At 33.0% G+C, this 12,446-nt stretch overlaps 1 protein-coding gene across 2 annotated transcripts; it reads left to right on the top strand.

Annotated features, from left to right (window-relative positions):
* Positions 1 to 121: 121 nt before the first annotated feature.
* LOC124453367 lies at positions 122 to 12,394 on the top strand. Of its 2 annotated transcripts, XM_047004187.1 has the most exons (24): positions 122 to 198; positions 1,113 to 1,175; positions 1,386 to 1,439; positions 1,502 to 1,561; positions 1,647 to 1,712; positions 2,226 to 2,294; positions 2,577 to 2,692; positions 2,891 to 2,946; positions 3,102 to 3,168; positions 3,386 to 3,426; positions 3,731 to 3,774; positions 3,840 to 3,924; positions 4,399 to 5,187; positions 5,281 to 5,382; positions 5,504 to 5,588; positions 6,990 to 7,045; positions 8,962 to 9,004; positions 9,130 to 9,249; positions 9,501 to 9,585; positions 9,794 to 9,893; positions 10,196 to 10,289; positions 10,356 to 10,422; positions 10,821 to 10,884; positions 11,133 to 12,394. In XM_047004187.1, exons 2-24 carry the CDS (start codon positions 1,116 to 1,118, stop codon positions 11,765 to 11,767), a joined length of 2,958 nt encoding a protein of 985 aa, XP_046860143.1. In that variant the 5' UTR covers positions 122 to 198; positions 1,113 to 1,115; the 3' UTR covers positions 11,768 to 12,394. The 2 variants fall into 2 exon arrangements, with proteins under 2 accessions (XP_046860143.1, XP_046860144.1); XM_047004188.1 differs by lacking the exon at positions 1,502 to 1,561.
* The last annotated feature ends 52 nt before the right edge of the window (positions 12,395 to 12,446 follow it).

Here is a 12,446-nt window from a genome sequence, read left to right as displayed (position 1 = left end):
TGTGTCGTAAACCGTGGTCGTCAGTAGTCATTTTTATAACAGTCACTGATAACAGTATAGTTGCTGACCGCTGACCAAGAATCGATTAAGAGAATAATTCTGGAAGTTTTGATATAGGCGACTGCCGTTTTGGGACGGAAGGGACGCGTCGAATTTTTATCCGACTTTCGCTCTTTATTACCAGCTTTGTGAATAATTGTAAGTACTGTTTTATATTTTAAATGATGTTCTATTTTTCTCCCTTTGTTGTGTTATTGTCAGTTCACTGACTGCTGACAAGGACAAATGTCACACATTCCGTATTGTCGACAAATTGTTTCATATATGTAAATATACAATTGTTCCTACCATATTTGATGATAGAAAGGTACTTCGTACTTGACATGTTAACATTGACATTTTACCGTTAGTATTTACATGCTTTGTGTATTCTCTGTGGTATATTATTAAAAAGAAAAGACGTTAACCTGTAGAAATTTTTGAAGAAATTAATGTTTACTCGCAACTTCCTATGTCTGTGCTTGAAAAATACCGTTGTGGGAAATAATTTTTTATTGAATAGCAATGTTTATTGATTTGCAACAATGTTAATGATGGTAGTTGATATCTGTTGTAGAAGTCTCTTATTATCCTTGGGATTAACATTCTTATTTATGTTTCATGGCAGATAGGCTTTTGTCGCTGTCTTGTTAAATACGGTGTTCGAACATTTTCATTTGCTTACTTTTTGTCGATTACATGTATTTTTGAGCTCTTTTTTGAATGAAAGATTATTTTCTTGTTGAAATTTTGTATTGATTGCTAATTATGTGTCAAGCAACGAAGTACTTCCACTTCGGTAATTGCAACATACAATTGTAAATTACAGGATGATAGGAAGTATTCCAAAAATCCAGACGGATTTAATTAGTATTTGTTCTATCAATGGCAATGTTATTGTCTCTTCATAATTTACTGCAGACAAGCTTTGACTCATTTTATTTCATGCATCAATAAAATAACAGACTTCATGTTATCATTGTCAAACATTTCTATTCATTTTGACAAGCAAAACTCTTCAAAATAAAATGTAATTTTTTAACAGTTCATTTCAATTTCGCACTTATTAACAGACAATGGTGAATGAAAGCAATCAAGAGAAGTCAGAAAATTTGGACCTTTTAACTTGCATTCATGTACGTTCGCATTTACTATTTTTATATGCAGGTTCACTAATGAATTTTTCGCCTGTATTACGTATAGACACATACATATAGATACAAACATATAGATACAAACATATTAAGATATGTGTGGAATACTGTTGACTTGTAAGGAAAAACATGGTATATTTTTTACTTATCCTTGAGTAATTTGCACATCTTGTTGTGTTGCATTTTTTTCAGTGGGGATATCTTAATGTTTTGCAACTCCATGATGTATCAGGAAAAAAGATCAAGGTATATAAATAATGCAAGTCTTTTCATGTATTGTGGTCCTTTGACCATATTTGTGTTTTTAGCACCCTCGTTGGCAGACATTTTGGACAGATCTATGTGGCTCAACTTTGCGTTTTTATAAGGTTTTTAAGATTTATTTCAAACATAGGTATGATATCAAAGTTATTTGGAACTTCTGTTAATTTTTAGTTTATTCATACTTCATAGGATACAACATTACCTGACAATAACAAACTATTTCCTCCAGCAACTGTGATTGGTCCAAGACCTGAGGTATATTTTCATCAAGTTAAAAATATTGCTTTGCAAAATGTACGAGTGAACCTAGATGTCACATGTTATTCACAAAAGTGATTAAAGCTACTTGCACTATCTTACAACAATTTTAATGATAACAACTGCTATCAATCTTTGCCACAATGAATTCATTTATTAAAACAGTTGTAATAACCATGCCTTTCATGTTATATATGTATATCTCTCTATGAAGCTGGTGCTAGAATGTTAGTTATGGGGGATCTATGAAATAGATTTAGGGAAAGGGGTCCAGGCTTTGGTTTGATGGGATGCAAGAATGGTGTCAATTTTTTTACAAAATTCTGATATACTAAACTATTGAATTGTGAATAAGAAATTGTGAATGCATTTTATGTCACAAATTATTAGAGAAATCATTTGAGAATGTGCTGTTGAATCAAACAATTGTTCAAGTTGATATTCACGTTGTATGCTGTTCTAGCTCTCTACAAAATGGCATGTGTAACAACTTATATAATTGTCTTTTAGGACCAGATAAAGTATTCATTTTTTAGTTTAAAGAATGGAAGTGTAAAAGACTATGACGCAATATCCAATGTGAGTTTATATGGTAATTTTTATCTTGATATTATTTTTCAACAAAGATTGAAGATGAAATTATTTTTGTTTTTATTTTGTTTTCAACCCTTTACTCCTCTCATCTTTTGCTAAATACATTGCTTTTTCCAGTTATCATCATTGAACTGAAAAATTTTAACCATTATGCTGTAATATGTGCATTTCATTTAAAATTGTTTGTGTTAGAACTGTTTTCACATGTACTAATATCGTATTCAACTGAAATTGAATTGAATTTCAATTTCTTTTTTATTTTGCTAGTCTCCAAAGTTACGTCGAAAGAACAAGATAGGACGAAAGAATGTCCTACAAATAACTTTGGCAAATTTCTCCGTTTACTACTTGCAGGCACCAACTATGTCTGCTTTTTACAGATGGTGAGTTCATTGCTACATCCTAAAATCCCAATGTTACCCTTATGGTATCCTATATTCCCACGTGTATCCCCTAGACCTACGCTTCCAAAATGTATTGAGGAAAGACTTATAATGCCCAAGCTGATTATTTGATTTTTTGTATGTTTCATTTTTCTTCCATATCTTTTATTTTATGGATATATTTTTCGTTGAATAAAGGAGGACAAAATTGCAGTCAAGTATTGATAGCGCTGAGGCGCCTGAAAGGTTTTATGGTAAGTTACGTCATCTGAAACTTTTTATTTCTAAATTTGTGATACAGAAATTTGTGTGGTAACTTTAATTAATGTCTCGATTTCAACACAACCAGCTCTTTGGCTTTTTTTTTAATTAAGTTGGTGAAATTGAAGAAAAGAAATTTGTTTTTCAGAAAAGCAGTTGCGCGAGGCAAAGATGGAACTTTTTGAGCTGCACAGATGTCATGTTAAAGTTGAACCGTAAGTTGATATTTTAGAAAATTACAAAACCATATCTTGATTTTACATCTCAAAACTGTATCTGGAAAAGTTAAGAAATGGAATAAGAAAGGCATCAGATATTTATTGCAATGATACCAAAGTATTTCATCTTGGATGTCTTGATATTAAAGTTTCAGTTCTAACCATATTTTTTACCTATATTTTGTCATGATAAGTGTTCTCCTGTCTTGTGTAGACAATACCCTGAAACAGATAGTGAAGTGAAACAAATTGCAGGTGCGTAAGATACAAGATGTCTTCGTTGTTACATGTGAACTTTTGCCGCTTAATGTTGTTCTTAAAGCAGTGTGTTCAATTTAATGTTGTGTTAAGCTTTTCATTGCGTAACACATAGGGTACATTGACTATACGGCTTACATTGTTTTCCATTTGTTATTTATCGTTATATTGAAATGGTTTCCAGTCTATGAGATGGTATACATACATATACAACAGTTTGACGGTCTTTATTTTTGCTTTTTTATGTTTCAAGTTGTTTTGAAGTTTTGAGTTTCATAATTTAAATGAGATTTTTGTTTAGATAAATTTTCTTCGACCTGTAACCCACAGCTACGTGCTCTCCAGGTGAACGAGGGGAATTTCGCCATATTAAAGTGTCTTGGTCTGATCAATTTATATTTTTCAAACAGGACAAACTTATGGAGAAGGAAAACTTTCTGAAGCAGTTAGAAAAACAAGAAAGAGATTTTTTAGGAAATGAAGACGAAAGCAAAAGTACTTTTAAATTAATCCATTGGTCATATATTTTGATAGTTTTGAGCATTCTTTCTATGAAGCTTCCTTTTTAGACTTTACTTGCTAGTAAATATGGCAAATATGTTCGCAACTTTTTAATTATATGTTGTACTAAAAATCGTGCGATGAAAATTTTGACTTCACCGAAGTTCATGTATGGGTTCATTTACTAAAATGTCGTGTATAATTTTTAACTACTAACTTCATTCTTTATTTTTTTTAAAAAAATAAGTTTTTGTTTTCGTCGTCTAAATGAAGCTATATTGGTTGACAAATATTTTCAGTTTAGTTTTGCATCTAAACTTTCTCATCAAAAATAATGAAATTTGACCTTGTCTGTGAGATTTTTCGTTGTAAAAATTTAATCCAACGTTACACAACACATATGTACAGCAACATTATAAATGTATTCTGTTAAATTTTATTCTTATTCTTAATGTTTGATATACGTAGGTACGCTGACAAGAATAGAGTTTACTGCAACAGCAGGAAAGAGGTATTTTTTGGTGATTGGACGACGCGATACGCTCATATGTAAAGGAGAAAGCTTCACTGTATTTGGAAGATTACCAAATGAACGTTGGAGGTGTTATGTTGAAAGAAAAGAACGTTTGTATAAGAGTGACGATGGCAAAGTTTGTGAAAATTTCTCGTATCCGTTGATCGGATCAGTTCCAAGTAGTGTGATTGTTGAATTAAACCAACCGTCACGTATAAAAGATTTAGTGGATAGTCTTTCTGTTTCGTCGGGCGATATTTCACCTCCTGGAACTCCCCCTGATGATCTTTCCACGTCAGTTATAGGTGACGTCATAACTCCACCACGATCGCAGTCGCCACGACGTATTTCTGATGCTTCCTCTTTCAAAGGACAAAATTCACGCTTGGAGCCGTACTCTTCTCATAGACGAAATTCAAAACTTGAGCCACCAAAACATTCAGCTAACACCTCTCTATTTACCAGATCTAAACAACTTAATCCCCAGGGTACTTTACCGTTATGTCAACGCGTTCCAAGGTCATCGACCTTATCGATATCACCCACTTCTCCATACGGGAAAAGTATTGATAATGCTATATCTGACTTGAACCTGGCGTTGAGTAGTTTGAATGCCCTTAAACAACGCCCTAGGGCTTCATCCGATGTCTCCATACGCAGTCAAACTTCCAACTCCAGTCAAGAATACGAAAGTCCGGACATGAGTCGTATTTCGAAGATTGAGTTACATTCAGATGATGGTGGTAGGTTTTCTGTTCATCAAATAAGGCAATGTGTTTGAAAAATGTACTGCTTGTTTGATGTGTGTAGTAATATGATTATTTTGAATTTGTTAGATACAACTGTTCGAAGAAGAAAGAAAAGAGATATTCATATATCTCGAAAACTTCATGCTAAAGGCATTTCTATCATTGTTGGTTCTTCAAGCTCTTCTGAAGGTGTGTAACGTCACTTGTGTGAGAATTTCTACTACAGAATTTTAAGAAAATTAACTCAAACCTTTGTACTGAAGATTAAGATTAAAGATTAAAGATTTATTTTGTTAATACGTACTCCTAGATGAAGATGAGGGTGACAAAGTAGACGGTAATCTGGAACAGCGAAACCAATTATCTGACTCCTTAAATGAAGTTTCAAAATCAAGGTACGAATTATGAATCGTCACCACGATGTCTCAACATATTTCATTAAAGATATTGAATGAATAAGTGAGATAAAAGTTAGCTGTCCTTCCTTTCATGCGTAATAAAAAGGAACAGCATTTGGATAATTTAGAAACAAGATTTCTAGTTAATGCTTGGTGATGAAATATACGGTTTATTTATTGTGACGTTATTTTTTTTATTTGAATGAGCTGTTTCAGAAAAATTTCTCAGGAATTTCAAGAATTTGAAAAGCATTTTGAGGAATGTGTGGTTACATCCTAAGAACAAGCTTTGGTTGTTTTAGTTTCCGAAATTATCTTAAAATCTTTTTAATATACGCGAGTGCTTTTTAAGGCATTTTGTTTTAGAAGCTGACGTAACATATGTTCAATAGGCACACACTAGTTTTATGAATTTCTATATACTTCAGCAAATGTATAGTTGGTCAATTTTTTGTGAAAGTTTTAAAGAGTTTAAAAAACGTTTATTATGAGTACTGTGAACGTTGAACGTTAAACCTTCTTTAGTTAAAGTTTTTCATTGTTTGTCATATCGTTTGTCATTTAGAGATTACCCACGGTACATTGTTTGTATGTTTGTTGAGTTGCATCCGGTTGAAATGATCTATCTTCTTTTTGCAGTTCTTTATTTATAATCCATTTTGTCGTCAATAACCTATTTCCTGTGAAATTTGAGGAATTTGATCATTTTTCAATTGATTTGTGTGTGTATGTTTCCTGATTGTCTGGGAAAACAGAAGGTTCGCACATTTCTTTAGTGATTTTTCAAATCTGATTTTTCAAAGTGTGTTGATTAGTTGATAGAACATATTCATTTTTATTTGATTGCAATTTTTTTCAATTTATCTGTAAATTAGTAATTTTTTCTTTTTCATCATTGAATAGGACGCCAGTGTTTGTATGTTAATGACTTAACTAATGATAAATTGTTTCCTGCTTTCATTGCATGTTTCACTCGTTTGTACATGTGTCGAACTCGCTCTGTTTTTCTTTCTGTTGTTTTTGATCTGTTTGTCATTCATCGTTTAATTCAAGTTACATTTCTTATGTTGATTTTTTACTTTTCTTGGTTTCTCACTCCAGTTGAGAGCTCAGTTTAAATTCCCAGCACATGAGAAAATTGCACGGTGATAACGACAGGAAATAACCCCACTGAACTTCTACTTGCGGTTTGCAAGGATTACATAGCATTTTTAGACCTGAGAACTTGAATCTCACTACACACGCTACCTTTACTCACGTTAAACTCTAAAGACGCAAAGCTTGTTCTGAGAACACACGTCCAATGTAGTAATTATTTCTGTGTGCCGAAGGAAACGCTATGTCCATGAGCTGGGTTTCAGATGCATTAAACATCTGTAATATATTTTCGTGTTTTAGAACAATAGAAGGTCTACAGACTTCTAAAGAAAAACTCGCAGAAAAAGTGGTAAAAGGTAAGATTTAATACGTTTGCTATGGTTTGTGCTCTTGTGTACATGTTGTTATTGGGCCTGAGTGTATGTTTACCTTTATTTAATTAATGAATGGCATTGCGCTGCAACATGATGATATTGTATATGATAGCGCAATGTATGTATAACCCTTTTGTAAATTTGGTGCAAATTTTTAACTTTTAACACTGAAGACAGACAGTTGAACATGTTACAATTAGTTATCCAAGTAATTTGTTCTACTTATGGAGCATGTGTTACTACAAAACACAACATATGTCGCTACTAATGTAATTCGGCATAAACTATATGTTTGATAGCATGGTCAAAGTGTCATATTGCTGTAGTTTCCTCAATATTTCTATAAACTTTGCAGCATATGTTTTGTATGTAATATTACTGTTCAATGTATTACAGTTCAATTTTGATCCCTCGTATTTTAGTTTTTCATAAGACCTTTCCCTTATGTATAAGTAAAACAGTAGAATTAAACTGATTAGGAAATCAACTGCAAATTAATTTTGGTTAGCTTGTCTGAAATTTTTAATTAAATAAATGCAATCTTTTTTGATATGAAATTATTAGCACCTTTTGCGTTACCGTTATTTGTGCCTTTAATTTTATGGTCTTATGAGATGTATTTCTTGTTTTGCGACAAATTTCTATTCTCTCCTGTTTTTTTTTCTCAATCATTCACACGTTCTCATGTTCCATTCAACCAGTAATACAATAAAACTGTATGTAATGATCTTATTTTGAAATGAGTGGCAAATCCCATAGATTAGTTTATCGATTAACTCAAATTTCTTTGTTTTTATGATCTGATATGTGTACACAATGTTCTGTGTTGCAAAGGACCCATGATAAGTTGTTTAGAGATTTTATATTATGAACGTATTTCCACGTTTTATTGTAGTTCAAAGATACGTGAGGTCTATTTTGAAATTGTATCTTTCATCGATTATTGACAGTAATAGCGCACAATTGAAGTACGTTGCAACAACACCTACTTCGTTTGTCTAGCGAAACGAATTTATTTCTTCTTGTTTCAAACCTAAATACTTTTCGGCTGCTGATGTTTCTCTGAAGTTTAATGAATTTTCTCATATTGAATAAACAAAGATTAGAATTTTGCATGTTAGCTATATGTGTATTTTGAACTAGAAATACCACTTGTAATGCTACGTCATTGTTGCATTGATTATAACTAAAAAGAGCATTACATTATTCATTAGTAACATATATGTACGGGTTTAGCTGAAGGTTTAGTCAATGTGATAGGCCTTGAACGCTTTATTTTATCACTAACCATCGTGAAACTTCAACCATTTTAATACTTTACAATTTTATCCTTGTAAGAAACATGAAGCAAGCACGTACATTGACGTAACATAATGTCTATTCCTTTTCTGTGCACATGTTCTGATACTTATTGCAATGTTTCCTTTTGTTATCATTGTCGTTATCGTCTCCACACACATGTGCTATTATATAATATTTATGATCTTTATTGTACATCAGTCTATCACATGTATTGACGTCACGAGATTGACATAACGAGAAAAATGGGTTGATGATTCTGCCGTATGTTCTGCCGTGACGCTGCTAGATATTTGAAAGGGTTATGGGTAATTTTCCGAGCTCTGGAGACTTCAATACAGCGGGGGCAAGTTTCTTTCTCGTCCGCTTACGGAAAGAAAATAGATACTCATATGTTAGAAAATTTTTTTTACGATATTATGGGTATCGTGATTGTGATTTATTGTGATTTATTTATATGTCTAAAGCTTCGTAAATAAATAAATCTCTATCTAGAAAAAGGTCTTCTTTGAAATCAATGCATGATATGTCTGTAGCCAATGGCGAGCATTATTGATCAACAGTTTTTTTCTTTGTAATTGATTCACTTTAATTTTCAGGTGTAAAAGGTTTGCCAGAGATCAAACAGCCAACAAAAGAAAGGTACGAGTTCATTTTGTGATACGGCAACACTGACTCGTACAGACTGAAGTACTAACTTATCATATGTTGGCAATGACAGCAACTGATTCATAAATGATTTGAAATAATGTGTGTTTGTAATATAGACCGGTCGTCGATAACATTACTATAACTACCGATCTCCTGCAAGAGTTCTCGGAAAATGGTTGCTATGGTGAACCTATAAGGAACAGTGTGACACAATCTCAATTTAAACCTCTTGCAAGGTAACTTCGATGTATGATTCAATATGAAACATTCTTACAACCAAACAGTAGCAGTGGGACAAATAAGACAATTTTTAGTAAATAAAACCAGAAAAATTTGTGAAGTCATCGTATCCACTTACTAACTTTGTCATCTTATACCGTAGTCATAGGTGGCGATAAGACCAGACTAAAGTTGTATAAAAAGAATATTAACAAGAATATAAATGTTATCTCCAATCTCGTCCAATGTTATCTTTATTTTTTTTAAGTCATGAGATTTCGCCACCTTTACATCAAAGACGAACGTTGCAAATGACACGTAAAGAAAACGAGGGATTTGGTTTTGTTTTGCAGGTACGATGAATCGTTCTAAGTATCATTTTTTGTCAATCTTATACTTCTTCTACGTCTGCAATACTCATTGTGTGACACTGTCAACTCACTCGATCACTCCAGTTATTCGACGGAAGACTGGTATTAATTAATGAATCGTCGTCTAATGTTTCATCTTTCCGCCTTTTGTGATAATATGTATTTTATGTATTACTTTCTTTGTTTTCAGACTAGTACTGTGATCCAAACAGATGCTTATAGTGACACTATGACTTATATATCCAATGTTTCAGAAGATGGTCCTGCATATCTAGCTGGCATGAGACCAGGTGGGCTGGTATTCGTTTTTCAATTCTAGTGCTAATTATACTTGTCGTATCCTTCCTAGTTTGTAAGTAGTGCAGGAGAAAAGCATTTGTGTTTGTGGAGCACAAAAAATCATTTAATCATAGAGTCACAGAATCCAAAAAATGCCACGACAACACCCACAAAGTAACCACCATCAACTAATCCAAACTAGAGCACCCACCTCTCCCTTCCTCCTTTCAAAATCATCATGGACCCATTTCTGTAGATGCTTGAATTTTCTTAACAGTAACTGTAGATCATCGCTCGGTTTCTTCTACCCTAGGTGACGTAATCATAGAGATTGACAATATGAAAGTTGAAGACGAACCTCATCATATGATTGTAGGAAATATAAAAAACGCAGGCTTATCTGTAAGGTTAGTTATTTCAAAATGGGCTCTATTAAATGTTCTTCATTTGCAATACAATGCTTATTGTTTCAGACTCGTTGTTGTTTATAAAGAAGCAATAAAGCGAATGAAAATGTCTACACGTCTTATAGCACTGAAGGTAAAACATAATTTTTCATTATACCAGGATTGATTGATATTCGCAATACGATTTCACGGAAATGCACTTAACTTCGTTGGAAGAAGTCATAATGAATTCAAAAAGTGATTTACTATTAGATATTTGATTGGCTGATGATTTGCAAATAGACCAATCAAACGCTTGTCACTTGTTGATAAGTACAACGAAAGTTACCTGAAATCAATTTGATAGGTTTTGGAAGCTTCATTATGTTTTGTCGTTTAATATTATGATATGTCAATGACTTTCATGATTTGTAAATGAATTACAAAGAAGGCCAGAATGGAGCTTTTCCAGCAGAGTCTTGTGATATCATTTTTCTTAAATCAAAAACGACGTTAGCCAATGACACGATAAAATTTTTGGGTTTTTTGTAGGCTCGTCTCAAACAAGCTGAGGCGGCTTATGAAGACGTCATCAGGAAAGAGCAAGTTCTTCTTGGTAAATATTTTACATTTTAAAACTTTAACATATGGCAAACATCACGAAACAGAAACAAAACTGAAATGAAAAAAACCATTCATTGAAGATTTAGTGTTTGGCTTTGTTCTCCATGTTACTTGTGTGAATTTTATTTTTCTTTTATTTGCTGATCTTTGATTCTAAACCTAACCTCAACAATAGTTTTCTTCGTGTAAATTAGGAAATAAGCAACAAATTTATGTCATTGTCATGTTTTTTTTTCACAGATCACTTGAAAGACACGCAAATAACGGACGCCAAAATAAGATCACCTGTTGTATATATACACAGTCACACTTCTAGCACAACCTTTGCTCGCGAGACGGCTGAAATAAAAAATTCCGTAAATCAAGTAAAACGAACACCTTTGGAGCTGCTGGAAGCACAAAAACAATCAACTGAATTCTCAAAGTATTGCGGTGTTTCTACCACAAGTTATGAACTGGTGCGAGAATTTGCAACGACTTGCGAGCCAGAAAATAAAGATGGGTTTGTCCAAAAAAGTGATTCGTCAAAATTTACGAGCGATTCAACAATAAATTCAAGTAAAGGACAAAGTGAAGTGAATTTCAAACAAAAAACATTTCGGCAGTTACCACATTCATCTTTCATTTCCTACATTGACTTTGATCAAAATAGGTTTGGTGTAAAAAAGGAGCATGACTCTGTTACATCGACAAGAAAGCGATTAGTACCTAACTGCGACGATGAATCCAAATATTCTGTCGAATTAGATGATGAACTTCGACCAAAAAAGAATATCTCCACATCCCAAACGCAGGCAACGAGACCAGAGTCGTATAAATTCGCCCTTGGTTCGCAGAATACTATCGATAGCAATCTTGATCTTAACAGTAAATAATCACCAATTAAAAATTTTGATGGGGTTAGTAAGTAGCGGATTTTACATTTTACGTTGATCATTGCCTTTAGAACTCAATGAATTGTACGATTGAAAAACACCATTAGTTCATTCATTATCCATTAAATGGAAGAACCTTTACGGTATACATCATGATACATCAGGAATCCGCACTGTCCATCATTTCATTCACCGATTTTGCTACATCGTGATGGTTTTTTCACCTAGAAATGATCGATTGAACACATTAAGGAACATTTTAGTATGGACCGACCATGTGATTTTCTAGTATTATGTGTGGGCAACTAGCATCGTTATGGCATTACCTCTTGAATAGCACATGTGATTTCTTTTAAACATGGTGGTGCACTGCTGTTTGTAAAACCTTTTCCAGCCGACAATTTGAAGAAAATATAGAGATAAAACACACTAAATAAAAAAGAAAATCTTGTAAACTGAAGATTCGAGTTATATCAGCAAGAGATAAGATTTAAATGGTTATGTAACTCGAATCTTGAGTTCACAGGATGATAATTTTTGGAGCATGTTTTATCTGATACTGTTGTTTTTTGTATAATATTGTGTATAGTTATATATATTGTGAATAATGCATTTGCTGTTTTGTGAGTTTTGATCATGAATTTTAATTTCATCTTTTGCCTGCGTATATCGTGGGAAA

Source organism: Xenia sp. Carnegie-2017, unplaced genomic scaffold (assembly GCF_021976095.1).
Source record: "Xenia sp. Carnegie-2017 unplaced genomic scaffold, XeniaSp_v1 HiC_scaffold_25, whole genome shotgun sequence".
Taxonomy (NCBI): domain Eukaryota; kingdom Metazoa; phylum Cnidaria; class Anthozoa; order Malacalcyonacea; family Xeniidae; genus Xenia; species Xenia sp. Carnegie-2017.
The sequence above is the reverse complement of the archived record's forward strand: the minus strand, read 5'-3'. Positions and strand labels throughout refer to the sequence as shown.

Bases quoted from the DNA above. Each gene is read 5' to 3' on its own strand.
- LOC124453367 (XM_047004187.1), top strand. From the start codon at position 1,116: ATGGTGAATGAAAGCAATCAAGAGAAGTCAGAAAATTTGGACCTTTTA. The intron at 1,440-1,501 runs GTATATAAATAA...TTGTGTTTTTAG, and splicing joins TATCAGGAAAAAAGATCAAG to CACCCTCGTTGGCAGACATT. The intron at 9,586-9,793 runs GTACGATGAATC...CTTTGTTTTCAG, and splicing joins GATTTGGTTTTGTTTTGCAG to ACTAGTACTGTGATCCAAAC.